This window comes from Colletotrichum jinshuiense, chromosome 3 (genome assembly GCF_051148585.1).
Source record: "Colletotrichum jinshuiense chromosome 3, complete sequence".
Taxonomy (NCBI): domain Eukaryota; kingdom Fungi; phylum Ascomycota; class Sordariomycetes; order Glomerellales; family Glomerellaceae; genus Colletotrichum; species Colletotrichum jinshuiense.
The window spans coordinates 2,142,139-2,166,533 of record NC_139310.1 but is presented as its reverse complement, the minus strand read 5'-3'; the positions used below and the strand labels follow the sequence as shown (position 1 = coordinate 2,166,533).

The 24,395-nt window shown below is 55.7% G+C and overlaps 7 protein-coding genes across 7 annotated transcripts; 1 reads left to right on the top strand and 6 right to left on the bottom strand.

Moving 5' to 3' along the window:
• Window positions 1–132: 132 nt before the first annotated feature.
• Window positions 133–4,024, bottom strand: EsH8_III_000602 (uncharacterized protein; the record flags this gene model as incomplete). The annotated part of the gene is made up of 2 exons (XM_083262327.1): window positions 133–3,854; window positions 3,916–4,024. The coding sequence occupies 2 exons, from the start codon at window positions 4,022–4,024 to the stop codon at window positions 133–135; spliced, it is 3,831 nt and encodes a 1,276-aa protein (XP_083122814.1).
• A 1,819-nt stretch (window positions 4,025–5,843) lies between these two features.
• EsH8_III_000601 (mitochondrial 37S ribosomal protein mS47) lies at window positions 5,844–7,217 on the bottom strand (the record flags this gene model as incomplete). The annotated part of the gene is made up of 1 exon (XM_083262326.1): window positions 5,844–7,217. One exon carries the CDS (start codon window positions 7,215–7,217, stop codon window positions 5,844–5,846), a length of 1,374 nt encoding a protein of 457 aa, XP_083122813.1.
• A 671-nt stretch (window positions 7,218–7,888) lies between these two features.
• EsH8_III_000600 (mRNA splicing protein SMD2) lies at window positions 7,889–8,475 on the top strand (the record flags this gene model as incomplete). Its single annotated transcript, XM_083262325.1, has 4 exons — window positions 7,889–7,911; window positions 7,979–8,189; window positions 8,270–8,349; window positions 8,433–8,475. The coding sequence occupies 4 exons, from the start codon at window positions 7,889–7,891 to the stop codon at window positions 8,473–8,475; spliced, it is 357 nt and encodes a 118-aa protein (XP_083122812.1).
• A 526-nt stretch (window positions 8,476–9,001) lies between these two features.
• On the bottom strand, window positions 9,002–10,847 carry EsH8_III_000599 (Dak1 domain-containing protein; the record flags this gene model as incomplete). The annotated part of the gene is made up of 2 exons (XM_083262324.1): window positions 9,002–9,498; window positions 9,566–10,847. The coding sequence occupies 2 exons, from the start codon at window positions 10,845–10,847 to the stop codon at window positions 9,002–9,004; spliced, it is 1,779 nt and encodes a 592-aa protein (XP_083122811.1).
• A 920-nt stretch (window positions 10,848–11,767) lies between these two features.
• Window positions 11,768–13,222, bottom strand: EsH8_III_000598 (glycoside hydrolase; the record flags this gene model as incomplete). Its single annotated transcript, XM_083262323.1, has 2 exons — window positions 11,768–12,978; window positions 13,030–13,222. 2 exons carry the CDS (start codon window positions 13,220–13,222, stop codon window positions 11,768–11,770), a joined length of 1,404 nt encoding a protein of 467 aa, XP_083122810.1.
• Window positions 13,223–15,823: 2,601 nt separating this feature from the next.
• On the bottom strand, window positions 15,824–18,672 carry EsH8_III_000597 (uncharacterized protein; the record flags this gene model as incomplete). Its single annotated transcript, XM_083262322.1, has 2 exons — window positions 15,824–18,530; window positions 18,596–18,672. 2 exons carry the CDS (start codon window positions 18,670–18,672, stop codon window positions 15,824–15,826), a joined length of 2,784 nt encoding a protein of 927 aa, XP_083122809.1.
• Window positions 18,673–21,562: 2,890 nt separating this feature from the next.
• EsH8_III_000596 (uncharacterized protein) lies at window positions 21,563–23,366 on the bottom strand (the record flags this gene model as incomplete). The annotated part of the gene is made up of 5 exons (XM_083262321.1): window positions 21,563–21,837; window positions 21,893–21,972; window positions 22,023–22,318; window positions 22,382–22,543; window positions 22,599–23,366. 5 exons carry the CDS (start codon window positions 23,364–23,366, stop codon window positions 21,563–21,565), a joined length of 1,581 nt encoding a protein of 526 aa, XP_083122808.1.
• Window positions 23,367–24,395: the final 1,029 nt, after the last annotated feature.

Below are 24,395 nucleotides of genomic sequence, written 5' to 3'. Positions count from 1 at the left end.
AAAATCATAAATCATGCAACTCCTCGCGATGCTGCGCTCATTGTATGAACTAATGTTGCGCGCAATCGTTGATGATACCCACTGTAGTAACTCAACGCATAAAACCATCCTTCCCACAAACCGGGTATCTATCTATTGGCTCCTGTCATCATCTGCTGTCTGACGCGCACGCATGTTGGATTCCCAGGTATCCCAGTCCTCATAATCGTTCGCAACCCGACCTGGCCGAGGGGTAGGCCGGGACGGCGAGCCCAACAGGTCGCCAAACTCAAGCTGGCAGCTTGAATCCATTACCATGCTGGTAATGTCAAAGCCCGAATCGGAAGCATTCATGGACTCAGCCAACGCTCGGTTCATGGCCTCCAACATGTCAGAGTCATACTGGTGGTCGACGGGCTGTGTCTGGAGGTACTCCTCCAGGGCAAGCTCCATTTGAGTGAATTCGTCGTGGTGCAGACGAGGACTCCTCCGGATGGGGCCTTTAGCCGACCGGGGAGTACGCGTCGGTGTGCGTCGCACAGCTGCGGGAGATCGAAGCAAATCGCCCGACCGCATTGAACGCGAAACACTGCGAGTGACACTTCTAGTGATCGGTCGGTGACTCGGCGTCGGCCGGGTAGGGGTTTTGAAAGGCCCGTTCTGTGCGGGTCGTTCCCGCGGAGGTGGTGTCGATGGACGAGGAATCGCGGGACTCCTAAAAAGATCCTCGAGGTCGTCTTCGGGCACAGGGAGGTTCTCCTTGTTTGTCCCGGACTCCTTCGACACCGAGCCGTCCTTTCCTGACTCCTTGTCGAGGACCTCCTTGTTCAGTGTAGCTTCAGCTGACCTGTGCAAGTCCGGGGATGTTTGCACGACATTAACAACAAGCTCGCCCAGAACCTTGGCAACACCATCCTTTCTTGGTGACGGGAACAGAAGTCGTCGAGTAGAGCCCATATCCTGACCATCGGCATTATCAATAGTGATCGGGCTCTTGACCGTACCACTGCCCCTGGAGTGGGTGGATCCAGGGTTGGAGACGTTCCCAGGAGACGTCTGCCGTGAGCCGCGGTAGTCTGGCGGCTGGGAGGCTGACTGTTGGGACGCTGATCGCTGAGAAGCCTCGTTTGCGTTGCTCACTTGGGAGACGCCGCGTGATCTGCTCTCATCCATAGGCGAAATTCCTCGGTCGTCGGGTCCGATAGGATCCGTTGTGAAGTAAGCTTCAGATGTTGGGTTGAGTTGGTTCCCGGAAGTAGACTTCTTAGCCCGGGGTGGCCGCGGGGCTCGTCCAGTGCCGCGGGGGCGCCTCTGTTGACCAAGACGGGCGCTGTCCTTCTCCCACTTTTCTGATGGTCGATGCGACTTCCATTTGGAAAGCCAAATACCACATGGGTTGCAGAGCATGTGCTCCTTCCAATCCGACTTGTTCTCCTTCGGCAACAAGGCCTTCTTGATAACTTGATACTTGGTGACCTTCTCGTCGGCGTCTCGGTCCAAAACTAGAATGGCGGTGATTCTCCCAGGCTTATCTGAGAATTCCGTGAACTCTGGGACACCTTTGTGTTCCTGCGTCCAAATTTTTCGCCAAGTAGGGGTCTCAATAGCCCCGCAGTTGGTGCAGTACATCGGAGTTTGTCCGCTCTCTATCGCCTGCAACAGCTTCTCTCTGATGGCTTGCTTCTTGACGTAGTTCTTATTTGACCTAGAGGGTTGCGGTGGTGACCCCGGACGCTGAAAGGCGTCGCTTTGCGGGCAAGGAGCTTCTGAGAAGGAGGTGATATCTGGGCCAGGTAGACCTGGCAAACCGAGAGGGCCAATTGGGTCGCTGGCCGGAACGGTGGGAAGAGCCAACGAAAAGCCGGAGGATGTAGATCGGCTCAGAGAAGGTGGCGCGGAAGGTCGGGCAAACGATGAAGCTGCGTCAGAAGCCATCGTCGAAGGCTCTAGCAGAGCTGGCTCGGGCACCATGCTGTGCACTGCCTGGGCGAGCTTTTCTAGGTCCATCTCCAAGCCATCGCCTGGCTGTTGAGCCTCAATTTTGGGAGCGCTTTGACAGTCGGTATCGACGTCTGGCTTAACCGCCACAACCGGCTCCTCTTGTTGTGGCGAGGGCTCTTTTTCCGCCGGTTGGGAAGGTGGAGGCACTGCCATTCTCGTGTCGCTGACGGAGCGCGACAGAGGAGGCAGGGTGGGATCTAGCGACGGCTTTGAGGTAGGCGGTCGGGGTACGCTGTGATGTCTATTCTTCGGGGCCACGTCCGCCTCGCTGGAAGGCTGCGTCGCTAGCTGAAATACTTGGATCGGGATACCCGATCGAGACCGCCGTTCCTTGGTGATGTTTGACCTACGTGCCGGTGGCACAGCAACCGGCTTTGGCAGCAGCTTGGCTCCCTCACCGTCGAAAAGGTCATCAACGCCTCCACTCATGAATCCAGAGTCCGGCTGAGGCATTGGCATCGGAGGAAGTATAGGGCTAGATGCTGGCGGGCTGGACCGCACGAAACTTGCAGTGCGAAGAACTGGAGGTGAAGATCCGATGGCAGCAGGGCTGTCCTCGGAGTACATTGGAGATGCCGCTTCCGAGTCGATTGGAGAACGGCCATCTTGCTGGCTCGGTGACAGCGCAAAGGCCACTTCTGAAAATTGAGGTTGGCTGGGAGGTGTGGCGGCCTGGCTTAAGGTCGACTGCCGACGCAGCTTGCTTCCGTTCGTCGTCTTGCCAGCCTGCGGCATCATGGGACCCCTATCCGGTACGGGTGTCGGTGCTCTGGGAATATCCTGCATGTGGGAACCCATAGGCGCCTCGACGGGCATGCCCATCGGCCGCAAGGTCCGCAGCGAGCCGGCCGTGCTGGCTGTCACTCGAAGCGACTCGGGACCGCCACCGAATGGGGTGTTGATGTTACTGGTGACTTGGGTCATGGTGGCCCTCTTCTTTTTGGCCGGGCCGTCATCACCGTCAGTTCCATCTTCATAACCCGACGTGTTTCCTTGACTCTCGGCTCTCGGCTGTTTTCTAGGGCGACCACGGGGTCGTCCTGTAGCCCTTGATCGTCTTCCAGAGTTCGATGCCCTAGATGATGGCCTTGATGGTGGGTTGACCTGGGTCTCGGTTGCTGTGTCAACAGGGGTAGGGGCCACTCTGTTAGGTCCATCCGAATTTTGCACTAGGGGTTGAGATTGAGAAGGTTGAGGCTGCATTTGCAGCTGCGGCGGCGGTGCGTTGTAGCTGAAAGAATTGCTGCGCTGGAGATGCTGTTGAAATTCGATTTGGTTCTGTGGTTGTTGGTGAGGAGATGCAACCCTCTGTGGGTGGTGCTGAGCGCCCATCTGCGGATTTGATTGCATGAACGAGTTCCACTCGGCGTGGCTCAATGGCGTGAGTGCTCCGTCGGCAGGTCTCGTGGGTTGTATTTCGACGCTCATGTGGCTTTCGGAGCGTTGGTAGGAGTGCCGAAGGTCTGGTCTCGGTTCGGTTTCGTATTGCGGCTGGACCATGGCGGCCACAGGCTTCAGTTTCAACTTGATTTCCAAGATGTCCTTCACACCGTTGCTAAAGATTGAGAGGGGATTCCTGGTGGCACGGCCAATAATTCTCTTGCCGTCCGAGTTGTTGATGATCCAGCCGAGGAAGCCCTGGCCGACCAAGGGCTCGTCGGGTTCCGAGTAGTCGTAGGCGTAGACGGCGAAGTCACGGGTGACGTCGCTGAGCAGCTCGGGGCTGCACTTAGCAACCGCCTGAGCACAGATTTTCAGGTCGACCATGCCGACGGTGAGTTTCTCGTCTATGGGTACAGTCTGGATGGAAAGTAGCTCGGGGTGTCGCGCCAGGAAACTCTCCCCGCTGTCGGCGAACGCGTATGTGACCTTGACTGCATCTCCCCGTCAGCACCACTCAACAGACACCACAAGAGGGAAGAGGGAAGCCCTTACGCCCCATCGTCTTGACCTGGACACCGAGCTCTTCACTCTCGGTGGGTGGCCTGGCCTGGCCATTTCCTCCCCAGTTACCCATGGGCGCTGCAGGCATAGGCGACGCCATGGTAGGCGAGGCTCTCACTCCGACTCGCGTGTTCGTCCAGCTCGACAAGAAGTTGGCGTTGTGTGGGAGAGTAATGAAAGGAAACGTCGTCAAGGCCAAATGCCGACAAAGTTGAAGGGCGGTGACCAAGGGTGGGAAAAGAAAGGGAAAGTGGAGGGAGGGATTGAAGAGTGGATTGCCAATTGGCGTTGGTAGTAGTTAAAGTGGTTAAGTGCAGGCGTCACGTAAGAAACCGCGGGGCGGGTATCATGGCCGTGGTCGTGAAGGAGTCGCGTCCTGGGCCCCGTCTTTGGTGTAAGTCGCGTTTTTGGCAAGTGGATCTACCACTTAAAGCCCCTGCGCGACTAAAGGGCAGTTTCGAGACAGTGGCAATGACCGCGTTCGGACCTTGCGCTACTGAAGAGGGGAGAACGGGGAAATTGACGATGCGGGGCTTCGATTGAGCGTCCCAAAGCTCCGTAAACAACGCTGTTGCACCTTGGGGGATCAATAGCCAGGAAAAGATAATACAACAATGAGGGCTAAGGTGTGTCGCGTGTAGGTGTAGATACAGCGGGTATGCAACGGAGGTCACAATACAAACTGGGTTAGGCAAGGAAAACCCGCGCTGTGACGCTGGGCCAGGGGTACAGTCGCCTAACTTTTAGCGCGAACAGCTGCACCGAATCCAGAACGCGCCAAAACACGTGCCCGCTTTCGTCCGCGTCTTGAGTGGTGCAGTCTCTTCTTCTTCTTCGGGTGGTCTGTGCTGACCGACACCAGCTTGGATTTCGGATGAGACCTCCTGGAGGCTGTTGCTGTGTGAATGCCGGGAGTGGGTCCCCTGCTTTGCCTTCTCGGGGGAGTGGGGCCTTTTCCTCTTGCTGACCACCCGGTTCCTCCTTGCTCTTTTTCGTTGGACTTTGTATTTGAAGCCGGGACTCGACACCGGCGACTCAGGACCAGGGCGGATCGAGCACCGGAACTCGTACCAAAGATGAAGGAAAAGAGTAGGGGAATATGCGGCCCTCTTTTGGTCGCTGGCCGAGGGCGGCGGGGGGACCGGGTCCCTCTTTATACTTGCCGCCCACTGAAGCCTGAGGTCTCTTCTCTTCTCCTGTCTCTCGTCTAGGTTGTCCGTACAATCTCACGGACAAAATCCCTCCTCGTCCACCCTTCCATGGTAACCATCCCCCCTCCAACTCCCGTGCCGCCAAATCCGCCTCTTTCACCGGTTTTTCTTTAGAGCGTTTGCACCCATGACTCAATCTCCACCCGTCGCTCTTCCCCCCCACTCATACAGCAGAGCCAACAACCGTGGGTCCAATAAAAGTGAAGCCATCTGAAGCCATCCTTTAGACATCTCATCACTTTCCGGAGGTTTCAATGAGGACTTTGATGACGGAATCTCGGCCGATGGTTCGCATCCTTAAACCCGACGATTTTATTTCTTTATTTTGAGGCTCCCATGCAGGCAGCAGCATCATGTCAAACGCCGAACCTATCACAACGAGGTCATCAGCATCCCACTCCTGTTCACCAACTCCAACAAAAATGGTGGAGTCCAAAGTCCCCAAAATTGCATCTCTGCAAAGTCTATCGAGCCAATCAGGCAACCCCCATCGTGATGTTTGAGCACCGTCCCCTTTGTAACTTGAAGCTATTCAATCCACGCATCACGATGCATCCAACAAAACCAACGTGCACGCAAATCAATTTACACGTTGACACAATATAGTCCGCCTTTTTTATTTATTCAGACACATGGCAAAGCATCTACAATATTATACACACCTAATGCTCGAAAACGAAAACATGTCGGTGACGCCCTGAACTTTCGCTAATTGGTGTCCTCGGCCCAGGTGGCGCGACCATCCTCGTTAGTGACGACCTTCCGGTCGACAATCTCCGCCACCACCTCAGCGACACCTTGGCGGCTCTTCCTGGCGGCAACAACCTGCCTCTGCACCTCCTTGGGTGTGTATTGACCCTGCAGAACAACATCCCTGACCTCAGCCTCGGTCGGCAGGGCGAAGTATGGGTACGGGTACTCCTTGTAGTCCCGGTTGTTCAGCAACTCCAGGTTCTCACCGGAAGTCTTGAAGAAGGGGTCCGCGACCTTCATCTCGGGCTTGATGTCCTCCAGAGTGGCCGGCTGCCACTTGGGGGTCTCCTTGCGCACCAGCAGCGCCGTCACGCCCTCGGTGAAATCGGGGTGCTGCATGAACTTGGTCGCAATCTGGTGCTCGCGCTGGAACGTCTCGGCGATCGACCAGCCTCGGCCGATGCGCATCTGGCGCAGCGCAACATTGACGGCCGTCGGCGATCGCTTGTGCAGCGTCTCCAGAGTCCTCTCGGCCCACTCCTTGGTGGCGCCCTCCTCAGCCTTGAGGGCCGCGATAATGTCGTTGATGTTGCCCTTGCTGAAGCATCGGTCGATGGCCTTGCGCAGTTCACCGCCGAGGTGGATGGGCTCGTCATGCGGAAGACCGGTGGCGTACTCCTCCAGCGTCTGGCCGATGATCTGAAGACGCTTCTCCTGAGAATCGTAGTCTCTGAATTTGATCTCGGCGAGACGGGACTCGAGCTGCGGTAGGGTGGTGGAGTGCAGGTAGTGGGTGGCAACGCCAGAGTAGAAGACGTTGGCGCCCTTGAGCCTGTCGCTCGTCAGGGCGAGGTAAGTGCCGACGGACCCGGCCATTCTGGGCAGGAAGAAGGAGGCACCGACGTCGGGGAAGAATCCGATGGTGGTTTCGGGCATGGCGAAAACTGTGCGCTCAGTTGCGATGCGGAACGGGGCGTGGATGCTCAATCCAACACCACCGCCCATCGTGATGCCATCCATGAAAGCAATGTACGGCTTGCCGTACGTGGCAATGTAGTGGTCTAGCTTGTACTCGAGCGCAAAGTAGTCGGCGCTCTTCTTCCACCCGTCCTCACTCTCCTGGTTGTACTTGGCCAGCTCGGCGACGTCCCCGCCGGCGCAGAAAGCCTTTTCACCCGACCCCTTCATGACCACCACGTTCGCCATGTCCGACTTCTCCCACTCGACCAACCTCGGCAGAATCTTGCGGATCATGCTTCCATTCAACGAGTTAAGCTTCTTCGGCCGGTTAAGCTGAATGGTCCGCAGACCGTAGAGGCTGTTGAAGAGGACATCGTCGGCCTCGTCGTCGGAGCGCTCCCTGAACTCTCTGGGGACCTTTGTCGACATCTACCAAAGGCCGTCAGCCACCTGTTCGCGCGAAGGCGAGCGTGCAAAACAGTTGACTCACTTGTGCGCGTGATGAAGCCTCCGCGCCGGCAATCTTGGCTCTGAGAGGCATACCAAAGCTTCTGCAGCTCCGGCAAGGAGCAGCTAATGCTGCCGGCCCGGCTCGTACTGCAATCGTCCTCGAGAACATTTAGTTTTCGCCAGCTGCCAATGCGCTCGTCTAGGACAAGCGGCGCATCGACTGGGGGGTAGCAGGCTGTTGAACAAGGAGGGAGGGGAGGGGTTCGGTAGAGGTGTGTTTTAGGTGATGTCGCGGGAATGGTTTTCCATGCTCCTCACCACGTCAAAATTGAGGCCGAGGATACCCATGGGGCTGTAAGGCAATTGGATGGTTCCAGCGGCCGGGGCGGTGCACTGACCAGGCGGCGCCCAGACACTCCACTGGAGCACCGCAAGCTGCAAGCTTTCAAGGGCATGTTCGCCTGTGGCTCCGGACGGGGGCACTTTTTCCAGCGCCGACTTCACTGGAGCGGTTGGCCAATCAGAGCATCATCACACTGAGCCGCGAGACCGCCAAACTCTTTCAGCCTTGTTGCAGCCTGCGGCAAAAGTATCATCGCGACATACATCATCCAACCTTCCACCAATCCCCCCACCATATATCGCCCATCATGTCGACCGACCCCAAGATCCAGTGCGTATAACCCCTGACCACCCTGTGCTTCCCAAAGTCCAATTGTCACTAACACCCGAATCTCAAGGGAGCTCCTCACCAAGACCCGCAACGAGCTCACCGAGTACGAAATCGCCCAGCTCGAGGAGCACGAGTTCAGCGCCGGACCCCTCTCGATCCTCCAGACCGCTGTTCGCAGCCACACCCAGGTTCTCATCTCTATCCGAAACAACCGCAAGCTCCTCGCGCGCGTCAAGGCCTTTGACAGACACTGCAATATGGTTCTCGAGAACGTCAAGGTGCGACAACCCGATTACCCACCCATCGCCCAGCGAAACCCGAAGAGAAAGAGAACTATGCTAACTCTGGGATCCTACAGGAAATGTGGACGGAGACGCCGCGTCTTGCCAACGGCAAGAAGGGCCGCCCCGTTAACAAGGACCGCTTCATCAGCAAGATGTCAGTTCACCCCAAACTCCTGGGCGACGGCGACGCGTCGCCTCTGTTATTGGCATATGAGCAGCAGGCTAACATGTTTCCAGGTTCCTCCGTGGCGATAGCGTCATCCTGGTTCTCCTGAGCTGAAGGAGCTTGATGGTTATAAACGAGAATGAGTTGAGAGTATTAGTTTTGGTACGGCCCTCTACGAAACGTCCAACCACGACGCGTAAATCGGGAAAGAGAAAGGGGGAAGAAAGGATAGGACTCTAGTCACCCTTTCATACGAAAGAATCTCGAGCGAAACGAAACGGAAACGTCAAATAGGTGCAAATGGTTTGGGGGCAGAAGTCTCCCTCGTCACGAGAGGGCAACGGACAAAACCGAAACAGGGCGGAGAGCTTGCATCAAGAATACCCACGGTAGAGTGGCTTTGTTCAAAAAATGGGACGACATAGGCGTTGAAGACAAACTGGATCATTGGGTTCTTTTCATTTCCCGCCCTACTGCATTCTGCCAGCTTTCCAAACGTGTGCGACTGACTGACTGTCTTAACCCCCCCTGAACCGCTATCCAACCCAGGAAATTACAACAACAAAGTATGGTCTTATCCTACACAAGGAACCCTATGACCTGCTTATGACCTTGGACTCATTAAACTTTTTTATTTCTCTTAGATCTTTTCCCAGCCATCCTCGCCCTCGATGCCGGCCAACCCGGCAAAGAAGCAGCTCAGACCCCACGCGCCGGGGTCGGGCACCTGCTCAAAGCCGGAGCCGCCAATGTACACCGTCCGACCCAGGCTGGCCTTCATGCCCTTGGTCTTCTCGGCCCCGGCGCGCGCCGCCTCGGCGGCCTTCTTGACGTCGCCCGTCTGGCCGAGCACGTCGACAAAGGGGTACAGCGCGTCGACGAGAGTACGGTCGCCGGGCCGTGCCGGGGTATACCGCGACATGGCGTCGCTGCTCTGCTTCAGTGCGGCGGCCCAAACCTTTGCGTCGGCGGTGCCGGGAGCGAGGCTGCGGAGGGCACCCGTGAGGGCGTTGAGGAAGATTGCGTAGAGGGCGCCCGAGGTGCCGTCCATGGTGTTCTCCACGACGGGGACCGCGGAGGCCAAGTCTACGACGGCGTCGCCGGTCAGGGGCTTCTCAGAGATGTGCTTGAGGATAGCTATGGTTACGTTTCGTCAGCGGGCTGTCCGGCATGCAACTGCATCAAGAAAGGGAGTTTATCTCACCTTCAGCTCCTCTCTTCAGACCGATACCGCAGTCGCCGTCGCCTACAACAGTGTCGTACCTTGTGACCTCAGGCTCAGCCGCAATAACTCTCTGGAGAGCAGCCGTGATGTTCTTCGTAGCAACAGCAGGATCATACTTGAGATCACTAGGCTTAGCTGCCTGCTCGGCATCCGCCTCATCCTCTCTCGTGGCCTCGTTCTTGGCCTCCCAGGTCTCCTTGAGAATGGGAGAAGACCAGCCGGTGGCCTCTGTGGGGTGGTCCAGAAGCTGGATCATACTGGGGCCGCCAATGTCGGTGTTGACCACGTTGAGCAGCGAGATGCTGAAGCCGAGGCCGTTGAGACTGGTCATGTAAGTCCCGCTCAGGATGCGGACGGGCCGGATGCCGTAGCTGCCCTCCAGCTGCGAGGCGACCTCCGCCGTGATGCCGCCCAGCTCCAGAGCGCTCACGCCGCCGAGGTTGTTGATCATGAGCACAACCTCGTTCGAGTTGACGTTCAAAAACGCCCGGTCCTTGTCGCTCTGGTCCAGCAGCTGCGTGAGCATCTTGCCCACGAGCTCCGGCAGGTCCGCCTTCTCCCGGCCGGAGCCGGGCTCGTTGTGGATGCCCATGCCCAGCTCCGCCTCGCCAAGCTGCAGCGCGCCCTCGTCCTCGCCGCTGGGGATGGCCCGGCCAGGGACATGCACGTGCTCCAAGCTGGCGCCGACGCTCACCAAGTTGTCCGCCACCAGGCGCGCGACCTTTGCAACCTCGCTCAGGGGGCGGCCTTGCGCGGCCAACGCGCCGGCAATCTTGTGCACGAGCACCGTGCCCGCGATGCCTCTCCGCCCGACCTTGCCGGCCTTGGCCCGGCCGACGCCGACGTCGTCGCCGACGACAACCATCTCGACCTCGAGCCCCGCGGCGCGGGCCTTCTCGACGGCCATGCCGAAGTTGAGCACGTCGCCCGTGTAGTTCATGACGGTGACCAGGACGCCCTTGCCGGTGTCGACCCGCGATGCGATGGCGGTGCGCACCTGCTCGGCGCTGGGGCTGGCGAAGATGGTGCCGGCGACGGCGGCCGAGAGGAGGCCCTGGCCGACCATGGCGGAGAAAGAGGGCTCGTGTCCCGAGCCGCCGCCGGAGATGACGGAGACCTGCTGAGCGGCATTGCTGGTTGGCCTGCGGTAGATGATCTTGTTCGCCTTGTCGAGGGCGAGGCTCGGGTTTGTGAGTGTCAGGCTGTGGAGGGCCGTGTTCACCAGCTTGGTGGGATCGTTGATGAAGTGTTTGGCCGACATGTTTGCGGCGTTGGGGGTGGGCGAGTGGGTGTTGCTGGTGGCCCCGAGATCCGTCGATGGTGGAGTGCGATGGGTTCAGATGAGATCAAGTAGACTCGTCAAGAACTGCGACGCGAGAGGATCTTGACAGGCAGGAGGGAAACAAATATGAGAATTTGAATGAGTCCCGACGAAGACAAAAAAATCCGGTAAGCAATTGAGGGGATATGGAACACAGGAACCCCGAGAGAGCTCTTTCTTCTCAGCGCACCGGGGAGAACCCGACTCTATGTAAGTCGGGCCCCAGGTCCCGAGCAGTTGTGCGACCATGACGTCCCACCCGACCTGGCTCTCCAATGCCCGTCTTGCCTCTCACCGCGCGCGCCGCGGGGTGAAGCGGGGCCGCGGGGGGGAGATGACCACCTTATTCGGAAAGCGCAAGCGCTCGGGATTGGCCCGAGTTTCTCAACACTGTACAAATCAGGATATTTCAACCTCCCGCACGCTAAAGAAATGAAGGAGACATTTTTCTCAACGCCCAGCGACAGCAACCGCTGCCGTGCCGGAGCTAACTTGAAAATGCGACTTGGAGGCATCCTAAGCGCAAATGCGCTTGCAGAGACCTCGCAAGAAACACAACCACGAAGTGTGCAACCGGAATCATGTGAAGACGGGGGAGGTCTAGGCGATGGCACAGAATGGGGAAACATTTTTTGCGGAAAAAAAATAAAGAATAATATGTATATGTAATAGATGTGCACGTAGGGTATATCATGAACCCAAGCCCGTCTGCCGGAAGAGGCTTCGTCATTGCTGCCGCCCATGCCCGTTCCATTGTATCATACCAAAACCGCTCTCAAAGCTGGTCTTCCCCCCCCAAAACGCCGTGTCCAATGCCCCGGTCCAAATTAAATACCACAGATACCACAGGTACCTGAACTTCACTCTGCAATCCCGTCGTTCTTCATCAGGAAAAAACACGCCGCCACGATGCTTAGAGTGACGGCCGTCGTAGCAAAGCCGGCTGCCACCTTGTCCTTGGTCTCGATCGGCGGCAATGTCGGAATCTTGGGCTGTGCGCTCATGCCAGCGTTGGCGTTGCCGACGGACGTTCCACCCGTGTCGGCCGTCACCGGTGCCGTCTTTGCATTCGCCTTCTTCACGAGCATGTACATGGCTGCGTCGAGGGCGTTCATCTGCGCACCTACCCCGACAATCCCGTCAAAGGTGCCCTTTGGTGTCCATTGGAAGCCGCAGGCGGTGCCGGCAGGGCCGTTGTACCCGGATGCCGGCGATCCGTTGCACGCCGCGACGGCTGCCTCGGCGTTGGGCCTCAAGAGACCCATGATGCGGTCGAATAACTCGGGCACCACCTGTGCTGTCCCGGCCATCCACCGCGTGAGATAGCCCTTGAAGCTCTGCTGGTCAATATCGCACAGCTTGAAGGGCTCGCACGCCTGCTCGCTCATGGCGCTGTTGTTGAAGAACAGGCCCGTCGCCTCGGTGAGGACCCCCTCGGTCCTCGTCATCCACTTCTGGTCCTGGGTCAAGTTGTACATGACTGCGGAGCCATGCAGGAAGATGCCCGCGTTGTATGACCACTGGATCGTGTCGATTTCCTTGCAATTCATTCCATTGTCGACCGTGGCGCCGTCGTAAATCTTGAAGTCCGGCGTGATCAGGCCGACGCTGGTCTCCCAGTCCCAGACCCTCTCCGCCCACTCGGCATACGTCTGATTGCCCGTGAACCGTGCCAGCCGGGCAGCGATGTTGAAGAAGCACCCGTTGGAAATCGAGTTCTTGTAGTTGAAGCCGTTGTTGAAGGTGAAGATCTGCCACCGCAATCCGCCCCCGCACGTCTCCATGTCCCAGCGGCTGACGTACTGGTTAAACGTCGCCTGCGCGAGCGCCAGCCACTGGGGCTGGCCTTCCGGCGGGTTGGGGAAGTTGTTCTCCGCCGCGCTCATCGCCGCCATCGCCCAGAATCCTTGGTCGTCGTTCCCCTCCGTCCTCGTCTGGTTCCTGGGCATGAAGTCGGCGTCTTCGCCAGCCTGGTGGAGCAGCGCTTGTGTCGTCACGGCGTTGTATGTTGAGTCACCCGTCAAAAGCCAGTAATCTACCATCGTTCCAAACATCGCTCCGGCCTCCCACCCTGGGGTTATTGTCAGTAGAGTCGGCGAACGCTGTCAAGAGATGAACATACAAAAGTAGGGATCTGGCAAGTTTCCTGGCACATCGCCGGTGTTGTTTCCCGTGTAGTACTTCAACAAACCGAAAGCAATTGTACTCGCGCCATCCTTGATGGACTGGTCCTGGTCGAAGTTGACTTTGACAGCGGCATCCGCAAGTTGGCCCAGCAAGCATGCTGCGCCAGCAACTTTCAAGAACCCCTTCATCATGTAACGTTGTCTGGAGAGATGTTGTGACCGAGACGCGGGTCGTGGTCCGTGTACGAAGGAAGTAATGAACTCGGGAGACTCGTTTGCGTGTAATGTTACTCGTCTTCGAACAACGTATAGGCTCTCGGGGCGACCGTACTGGGTAAGGAGTTGAACCAGCTATAAAATTGCAAATAATAACGACTGGTAAATATCACCAACAAGAAAAGTCACTGAAAACGTCGCCTGGACTGTGAGGAGAAGCCAGGAAAGAAATGATCCCGAAACGACAAGATAAAAAATAAACTCGACCAGGAGTAAGGAACGGAATAGACCTGTAAACAGGCCCTCGTAACAATCTCTCGTCAACGAAAAGAAAGGAACGCTTCAAAGAAACCCAATGAAGCCCAGGTGAAGCACGCAGACGTGTGGGAAGAGGAGAAGACGTGAATGGAGACGAAGAACAGATAAGAGAGCCTGGCAGCGAGGAGAGGGAGCGCCCCCCACGTCCAAGTTTGGACGACTTCGTCGAACCTCGAACGTCAAGACCACTTCCTGCTGCGTCAACCCCCGTATTCGAGGTTTCTGGGCCCAGGCGCCCTGGCATCGTGTTGTGCCGCCACGAACCCCCCTCCCGTCTCCCCTCTGCCCTCCAACAGGGACCTCGGAAGGAGAAATAAACGGGTCTCGTGAGCGAGAATGAGCGATAGCGACAAGGCGAGCGAGGCTGTGTGTTCGGACTGGGAGATGTGAAACAGTTGCGGTTCGAACTTGGCAACCTCTCCGTCTCAAGATTGGCCGCAGACCCCTGCGACCACAGACGTGTAACCGGAAGCCAAAAGAGACGAGGAAACATTTTAGACTCGTGTGCCAAGACCTTGAAAATCCGGATCTATGAGGGGCGAGAGGAGCGAGGGAGAGAATGGAAGTAACCTCTCCCCTTCAATTGAGATGGGGCTCCATCACGAGCCTCGTATGAAAACAGGGCGTGATGCTGGCTTCGTGTTGGGGATACGGAGAAGCAACCGCCTGTTCCGTCCTTGGAGACATCTGTGGGCTATGGTCCGATATCCAGCATGTGGGAGTTCCCTGCATGAAAGGGAAACACTGGACGACGCATAACTACACTAGCGATGAAAATCTGATGTTACTCTGTTGTCGTGGACATTGCCATTCAGTACATAGTATGGTTTGCTGTCACGCTGCACGCACGCATTGAACCCCTGGAGACGCCGGTCTGTGCGCCCCCCTCGTGTCTCTTTGGCTCGTCGGTGGGAACCGCTACATGGCTATTTTCGGCTCCTGTGTTGGGATTGTTGTGGCGGGTGTTCTCAAATCCTGACGCCCATTCTGCCAACTCGATGATGCCTGCGCCTTAATGTCGACCCTTTTTCTGCATTAAAGTTGTGGAGATTCGTAAATCTCAAATATTCCTTTCCGGCGCCAACGCCTTGATACTGATCGACCGAGGCGAAGTCGAACAACTCAGAGCGCATTAGCACCCCAGACTTGGAGTTGCGAGATCTGCCACTGTTCCGGGAGCGTGGGGACCACATCGTCATTGGATCTTATTGATGGCCAAGCGCCTGCCCAGAAAATCCATGGCAATACCCCCAGCTACGCCGATGCTTAACTCGATAGATCCGCGCTTTCGGTGGGTCGGTATTCCTGTCTTTGACAGGAAGAAAATCATAAACCAACATCTTACAGAACGGTCGGCCTGGTATCGTACACCAAAATGACTAGTGTGACGCGGCAGCGTTGCAGTGCCCATAGATCGGCAACCATCTCGTTTCGAAGGTCGTAGGAACACGTCTCGCTCGTGTTTGCTTTGAGTGCGACACTGAACTCTGTTGATTCCTTCCGCGGGCAAAGCAAGTAAGTGATCAACTTGGGAGGGAACATTGCCGATGCTGGGACTAGTACGATCTACCTTGATGAGTTGAAGCTAGCCCACGCACGTGAAATCAAAGCAACCCAATCAATGCCTGAACCAGGAAACGTCTACCCAAGAAGTTTGCCCTATCCGGCTCTTTATATGATTACAAGCCGACGAAAGATCAGTCCAGCGGTTCTGACTCTTGGCCAGATACCCTTTTACTTACAGTGGCCGCAGGTTTTAAAGCGGCCTCTCAAGTTGAGGCGATTTTTTTGCCTCACTTCTTGAGGGCTCATTGTCGTCATGTTTTGTTGCTAAAACTCCATTTCGAAATCTGGAAATTACGGTCGAATAATCAGCCTCTCGGTAGGCGGAGGTCTCGTTGGCCCTTACTTACGAAGAGGTTGGGAAATCCGCACGACCTACGCTGCGGAAGTGACTGCGCTTTAGACCACTATTTTCCGTCTCACTAATATAGTATTCCCTTAAAGCGAGAACCACGTTGAAGCCTCGATTTGGGCCGCGACATGTAAAGGGACTTCGGCGTTCATAACTGTATTCCAATTTGTACATATTACTTTCTCTCCCTCCGCCCTCCTCACACATACACACTCGACCGCTCTCTCTCTCTCTCTCTATGTCTCTATGTATACCTAGAGGCTCTATCGGCATTACAGGCCGTGGTATAAGCTGATATCATACTTGTCCGTTTCTCATTTCATTCATTCGTGTACGTGTGATCATTCCCATTTTTCCCATTCCTGAAGCAGCTTTTGGCTCTCTTCCCGCGCCCATGACGACCTTTCCTGCTCCAACTTGGCCATCCTCTTGTAAGTCTCAATAAACATCTTTTGCCGCTCCAGTACCTTGACCTCAAGGTACTTGGGGTCATTGCGGCGACAGGCCTTTTCGAAAATGGCCCTCATCCTAGTAGAATATAGTTGACACGTTGCCTCTTCTAGACGTTGTGGCTTCACGTAAAAGTTCCGCGCGATGACATTGCCGTCTTTCAACTGAGGTGCAACCACCTCGTCAAAGCAGTCTCCGCAGACAGAGAATTGAGGAAGGAACTGCATGACGTGCCAGTTTTGGTCGTAGACGGGGTTGTCCTTATAGCACTCAGTAAACACGGAAAGGCTCTCGATATCGCTCACAAGCTTGCCAAGGTTCGGCGCTTGAGTCGTTGCGAGTGCCAGGTCCGCAGTCGTTTCTAGCGCGTCGAAATACATAACGAAACGCTTCCGATCGGGATTAAAGTGCATTGCGCAAACACTCCTCGTAGGCTGCGCCGTTGGATGGAGTGTGACGAATACACCCGTCAAGTTGGGCAGCAGCCCTTCGATGGTCTTGGCGCATTCTTGGCAAAGAGTGAAATCAGGCAGCGTCATCTGTGTATATGGATTCTTGATCGAATACCAGACGCGGGTAATTCGACGATCTCCGGGACATGGCTGGCTGCTGCTGAGAACTTTGCTCGCAACGTTGGCGACCTGGTAAAATAGTCGCAAGTCCGTGTGCCGGTTCTTCAGCGTTAGAAGCCACGCAATGTGATACCACCCGCATGAGCCGAAATCGCAAGCGATTGGCTTGTCCATTGGTCGGAACAGCATGGGCATGAAATCATTGCGGAACTCTGTGTTGAGAAACACGCCGTTATAACAATCCGGGCAAATGTTGAAGTTGTCGCAACGAGGCAGACTGAGCCAGTCCGCCTTGCCAACAACACCTTTCTTTCGAGGACAGTCGGGGAAATCGGGCACGCCACCCCGGTCTGCATCATGTGAGTACCGCCGAAAGCTGCCTCTCGGGACATCCGCGACTAGTGCGTTTTTTGCTGGGTCGAACTTGGCCGGTGGCCACGCATCCGCTTGTGAAGCTGCAGCCGCCGGTTGACTCGGGGCTGGCCTTCTCTCAGGTGACCTCCTCTTTTCCGTGGGACTCCGAGGTCCAGCAGGAACAGGCATGGGCGGCATGACCGCTGGCATTACCACCGGGTTGTTAAAGGTGGATGCACGAGACCTGGAGCGAGCCCTTGTGTAAGATGGCTCGGGATCGTGAAGGTTAAGGCGGCTGGTCCTTGGCGGCAAGTCGTCTTCGGGGTACGGAACAGACTTTTCTCTGGCGTCGCCACTTTCTCTTGTATCTCTTGTCACTGGGAACGTTTGCGAAGAGCGAGGCGGAGGTGGGGGCGGGATGTCGTCGGCGAAGGACTTTGTGGATACTCGCGGAGACGGCATGCCTGTTTCTGATGGTGGTGCGCGCGACCTAGATCTGCCAGACTGAGACGGCCGAATCTGCTCAGGGCTCAATAGAATATCTCTGTCTTCTTGAGTGACAATTGACTTTCTTCGTCGGACATTGGCAGCCCGAGGCGCCTGCGAATAGTCACTGCTACTAGAACCACTATCATCCCTTCGGCGCGAGGAATCATGCTTGTAAGTCGAAGTCCGCTTCGACGAACCTTCATAATCGCGATCAGACCGATCGTACACCGGTGAAATTTTCTTCTCAGGCCGTTCACCGCGCGGAACCATACGTTCACGCTGATGACGAGGAGATTCGCCAATTCTGTCACCGGATACAGGCCTCGGCTCCTTGGGTGTGTCGACATTGGTGTTTGAGCGACGGGCTGAGGGCGGATTGGATGACGACGTTGACCGTGCATAGCTATCGTCAAACCGTCTTTCATCCGCAAGATTTGATCGGCTTCGCTGAGGCCGTGGCGCGCCGTTTCGACCAGCCTGGGAATAGTCATAATATGCCTTTTCTCGGCCCCCTGTTGCATGTTTGATTACTTGGGGCGAAAGAAGGGGCTCGTTTTTTTGTCTCTTGTCGGACTGTGGCGAGAAGTAGTCAGAGGACTTCTGCTCCACGCGAGTCGCCGACTTTGTCCGTTCATGTTTTCTGGGGCGGGTTTCTTCGTCTCTTATATCGGTCTCGATGCGTGGGAGATCCTGCCTACTGCTTTTCCTTTCGGAATCTGGTCGTTTGGCATCGTTCAGGTCTTCAGTCGGAGGAGCGTGATACTTCCTTGCCGTGTTCGCTTCATAGTCGCCGTTTACATTAGTCTTCGCACGGCGCGAGCCGTCAACGGTGCGTGGTTGGGCATCCTCGGACGAATCCTCATCTTCTGTTCCGCTGGGGGTCTTGGGCACAAGAACAAATCGGCGCTCTGGGTTGTGTTCGTGCACTTCCATAATAATGGGGTACTGCTCGGCGTCGCCTCGTGACGGGGGAACATCGTCGGTCGATGCCGACACGACGCTGCCGTGTTCTTTGAGAAGTGCATCGGACTCATCCTCAACGCTCGGCGGGGGCGGGTAGTTTGAGCGACGGATAGGCTTCAGCGGCGGGTCGAATATCCTTGGAATCTGCGGATCATGGCTGGAGGTCGGGCGGAGGATGTTGGAGATGTGAGGAGGAACAGCCGGGGCTTCCGTGCTAGGTCTTTCACTCGTATAAGACGCTGATTTACAACACTGGGCAGGGGGCACGGGCTGGAGTAGGCTTACGGTTTGGGAGTCTTGGCCCTCGAGGTTTTGAAGAAGCCCGTCTGCAGAAGTTCTTCAACGTTGCGTGGCTCGTTCATGTTGGGATGTTTGAGGCACCAGGGAAAGTATCACAGAAACTCAGACAAGACGTCGGGACATTGAAATCATGGTGCGTTTCCGAACCTGGCGCAAAGGGGAGTGATGAGCGCTGGTCTCCCACTCGGTTGGCACAGCCCTGCGCGACGTTGATCTCCTTCAGCTTATGCAAAGCTTCAGCGCTGACGGGGCACACTGGCGGTAATCTTCGCAGTTGGCTGACTTCCTTTCCAATAGATCGAGGTGTAAATGGCGGTGTTGCGTGAGCGAAGGTAGGTCCGGCCAAGGACGAGTAGGAGTTGAGAGGTGTTCCGACTGGTCGAGGCAGTGGGAAGACGTCGACGGTAATGGTGGAGGATAAAGGTACGGGTGGTCTTGACCAGCTTAGGACACCGATGGCAGCTGGAGGGACCGACTGGATTGAAAAGGGCGTTTGTTTGGTGACAGGCGGGGAGGGGAAGGTGGGATGTGGGAAGCGTTGAAGATGCGGCGCAGGCGCAAGTCCTTATTTGAACATGGTCGACAGGGGTGAGAGGAGGAGGTGGGAGGTGTGTCGCTGTGGTGCCCCTCCATGATGACGGGGTGCGGCGCAGGTGCAGCCTGGCAGGTAAGGTAATTTGCGTCCCCACCGCCTGCTGTTTTTTTTTCTTCCTCCTATCCCGCCCAGTGCTCTAGGTGCCCCAGGCGTTCGCTTCCCATTCCGTGCGGTCACCGAGGTGACACCGTCCCCAAGACACAACTCCGATGTTGGATTCAAACTTTAAGGGAAGGGAAGATCCCTTATCACAACAACAAACTAAGTAGAAACCCCGACGAGAACCGGACGACAACCCCCAACCTTACGTGCACACATATTCCCATCTCTAACCGGTCGCTCTCATTTTGGGCAGCCAGCGTATTCGAACAACAAACATGCGAGGCGTCATACCCACTCCCGGCAATGCATTCAACGTACGCGAATACACTACATGCCATTACTCAATTCTTCCGGTGGCAACGAATCGACTCGAAGGCGAAGAGGGGGGGTGAAAGGGAGCTTCCCACAACATGCGTCGCCATCATTAGTCGCTTCCTCCGACCTGCAGGACGATGGCAAGATGACCATGCCCACGGTGCATCTTGCAGATGGGGCCCCTCCAGAGTCCAAGCCTAACTTCCAAGCGTGCGGTCGGCCCAAGCCCAAAGTGGTGCATCGAGCTACGTCCACTTTTTCAGCCCGTTTTCATGCCCGGCTTGGACATGCATATGCTGGGAACCTGTTTAGGGCAACTGGCGCTGTCAAGCTCGATGAAGCCTGGTAACAGTACCACCGTCCACGGCAGACTGCCTGATTTCATATTTCCACGTTGCACGGATTGCCTTGACAAGGCACGTCCCTGATCTTTGCGTACGGGTGCCTGTTGCCGATGAGGTTGAACTTTCCGTATCCTGATCGTGTTTGGCCAAGTGACTTAGAGGCTAGAGCCCAATATTTCCGGTTACGAGGGCTCCTTCAAGGAGACTGCGACGGTACAAATGCGGCTGGCTGGGGGCAAAGGAGCATGCGCCACGCGGAGTCGCCGCGTGCTCTTGGTCAACGGCCAACAAGTCGCGGAAAGGGGAGGCTTAGTCGACGTTGGATCCCATGCCCGGCGCACCGCAGCAAACGAATTCTTAAGATTTGCAGGTTTGCAGGCGGGGACCGACTTGTCCGTCCTACGGGGGGTGATAGAAAACCGGATCACCCTTCCGAGCTTCTGTTTTGATGGCACTCAATTCGTGGCGGAGTTGACATTGGGACTCTCACATTCCGTCTGTCATCAGGTTATCAGACCCTGCCGGGCGTTGCATTTTCGCCAGCGACACGAAGGGGGAAATGCATCAGTTCTTGTCTTTTGTCTCTGGTTCCGGTGCATGACTGAAAGATGCAGCATCCCAGGCTGCCTTACGTATCCTATTTGAACCTGGCGAAGATGCCGCGACCTTGTCAGACGCCGTTCAATTCACCCCCACCACTTTCATGCTCCAAGACTCACCTCTTCTCTGCTCGCCATCCAAAAATGGGGTCATGCACACGGCTAGTTGCCGCGGGTGGTGGTGGGCAGCCCAGGTATCCATTTGCTAGGACACTCATCGTCTTCGACGTGTTGGAGCTGCAGCTATCTACGCCAGCTCGTCATTTAGACTGCCATCGACACCCTCCCATCCCAAAGATCTACATGGAGAAAAGAGCGGTGGGAAACGACTGTAACATCTCTTACGCCACAACAACGTGGGCTCATTGTGGCAGGAACTTTAACTCTCAACGGCTTAAATGCTGCCGAACAGTTTCGGGTCTAATCAATTGTGCCGAAGCTAGTTGCTATGGCCCCCTGATTGAGGTCATCCAAGCTTTTCGGATACACTGCATCATCTACATAGTAGTGTCGATGCACGTCTATCTTTGGCATCCAGGCTTCTTTCTCCCTGGTCCATTTGAAAAGCAACAACTTCCCGTGGTGCCCACAGACGTGTTCCGCTGCTTGGAGACGAGGAGGCACTCGCGCCCAGGACGGACTGTGCTGCCGGCCAAAGTTCCACAGACCTATTTTTCCCGGCTCTTGGCTTCCCTGATACCTGTCTTGTTGTTGTTGACACCGACTGTGTATTGGGAATAATTGTGGAGAAGCAGGCCAGTCTACAGCTAGCCGTGCATGTGACGTCCCTGAGGATGATAGGAAGCCTGAGCTCATTCGACAAGAGTCACTTTCGGCATGTCTGCATCGTGTCCGAGACCTGGGGTTAATGGCGTGCGTGCGTGCGCCATCAGGTCGTCCAAGCTCTGGAGCTTGTGGTCAAGTTTTGGATGCGCTCTTCGACGGAAGGCTGCAGATGCAGCACAATCTCAACAAAAAGACACGAGGCTGGGCAAGCCTATCTGGTCTCTGTGTGGGTGAAGCCACGTAACCCAAATCTGAGCGAGAAAAATGCTACGCCGAATACGGCGACCAAGAGAATAGCCGCACCCTGCAAAGGCTCCGAGATGACCCCTCTGACCACCAACAGACCACTAATGGCACTGAAGATGACGGGGTTGATGAGCCAAGTCTTGTACTCGGCAACCCTTGCCGCTGGTGCGCGGTTATCTCTCTGGCGGAGAATGATGAGTCCAACCGCCGAGGAAAAGAAGATCATGTACGCCGCCAGGCCTGCAATGCGTCAGTTTGTAGTTCGGTAGTTTGATTTTCAACTTGGGCGCCTCACCAATAAACGTGACAAGCCCATTGAAGCTGCCTACAACCACATATACGACCGACAAGGCACAGTTCAGCAAAAGAGGAAGTCTGTCTTTTCGTCAGCACTAGTGGCCTCATCGGAACCATTTTGCACTTACACGGGCACATTTCTCCGCCAACGCCGGTTTTGTGTCCAGGACAAGAAGCCTCTGATCGGCCCCTTAACAAACCTAGGTAGGGCAGACAGATACTCATCGATAAAACTAGCCTCGTCCTTCTCGTGAGTGCAGTGCAGGTTCGCGAAAACGGCGGGGAAGTATCCCCGCTGACTTGCAACTACTACGAGCTTGGCAGTAGCAAAGACGTTCGAATTCAAGGCGCCCATTGCTGAAATGGACACCACCAGGCAGAAAAGAAGACCAGCCCAGCTGCCGAGAACTCTGTCGGCGAAGTCCTGATCTGAAGTCAGCCATTTCCATGCTTGTATCTAGCCAAGTTTGTTGCTCGAAAAGCTTACCACCGCGACTGTGCTACTCGTCCGCATAACGCTCATAGGCAGACAAACATAAAGGGCAGCATTCATCAGCATGAAGCCAATGATCACCACAATCATAGAGCCGTTGATCACAATCGGCAGGTCTTTCCTAGGGTTCTTCATATCTCCCAGAACAAAGCCGACCTAGAATATATTCAGTACTAGCCCGTTTTCAAGAAGGAGTTGTCAAAACACTTACCATTTCCCAGCCAGCGTAGCACCACAATGCCCCAAAGGTTGCCGTTCCAAAATCCCCAATCCATTCCCAAAGACCAACTTCACGCTGCTCGGGACTCTGGCCAAACCATCCATACTCAGACGATGGAACTCCCTCACCATGCCCAAAGGCCCATACGCCGCAGCCGAGAATGATAATAGTACCGAGTGCAGCCAGTTTCAGGAAAAGAAACAAGTTGGCCGCCTTGGCGCCCGCAGTTGCACCTAGACAGTTGACGAGTGTCATGACCACGATGCACCCGGCCGCCACCAATTTTAGTACCCACGCGGGCAGTGCCTCGCCATCCGTGACAAACGTCTCTGTGAGGTAGGCAGTGAAAATGGTCGCAATCATGGAGTTCGCCGCCGGCTTGATGATGACGCACCACACCCAGGTGAAGAGGAAACCGGCAAACTCGCCGTAGCATGCCCGGAGGTACTCCTGTATGCCCCCGTTGTTGGGTATCCTGAGACCCAGCTCAATGAAAGACGCAGCACCCGTCCACACGAGCAGCCCGCCGAACAGCCATGCTAACAAGCCGTAACCCGGGGCCGTGACGAACTGGCTGATTTGGGAGGGCACGCTGAAAATGCCGGAGCCGATCTGCAGGCTGATGACAATGGCGATGCCGTTGAACAAGGTAAGTTTCCGCGCACCCCCGGGGTGCTCGTCGTCGCCGTCGTCGCGAGCGCCACCCGCCGGCCGTTGGAGAAACGGCGAGGTTTCGTTGGCGAGGAGGAGGTCCGCCATCGGAGTTGGCTGCTCAGCTAAAGCTGCGGGAATCGCAACGACGGACTCTGCAGGCAAGAGTGTCTCAAACACATGTAACTCGGAAGAGGCTCAAGATGAAAGACTAATACAGCATCCGCGGCCTTTTCCCTACAAGACATGTGTGCAAGATGAGGAGTTCACGTAGACTCGGCCGCAGGAGCTGGCTCGGATGCCGACTTTTAGAAGGTCGATTGCGACACTAGACGCCTAAGCTCCTTATCTCTGAGGGGTTCTTGGTTGGGTTGACAGGGGTCTGGGCCTTCTGATAGCATCGATAGCGTACGTGTTTCGCTGGATCCTACTTAACAAGTTGACGAACCATTTTCTCGCTAGAGCTTGGTGATTAAAAGTCTCAAGTGCAGGAACTCAAATTGACAAAAGGCTTCTCCAGTGGTGGATCGGACGCGCTGGATGCTATCTCTGATACATAGGTTGCGGATTTGTCACACACATCAATCAAAGATGAACATTCACAGCCCTGATGGTCTAGCGGTATGATTCTCCCTTAGGGTTGTCACAAGCAATCTAGTATGGGAGAGGTCCCAGGTTCGATCCCTGGTTAGGGCCCAATTCTTTTGTCTTTTTGGGCAATTCAAAAGGCTTTTTGTTACCCATCATTCACAAATGATGCGCTCATCTTCGTGGAGTAAAGCGACACTGTTTAAGATTGGCAAGTCGAAGAGGGGTTAGCTATTATAGTGGAATGCATGTTTTGCAACCAGCTCCGAGACATGCTTTCATCTCGGGCCTCTTTGGCTCGGTTCAACATCAATCAACACAGTTATCGTTCAACCACGTATAGCTTTCCGCGCTCTGGGAAACACAATGCCAGGTGAAAATGGGCAATTACCTACCGCCTGTGAAGAACAGTGAAATTCGATTCGGATTTGTTTTGTTGATAATGTCCTTGTTTGACATCCAATGTTACCGGACTCAATCGAGTAGCGCCTAAATGTTCCGCCTGCTCTCTCTGAGATAAGAAAGGCATTGTTGACAACAAAGGCCAGG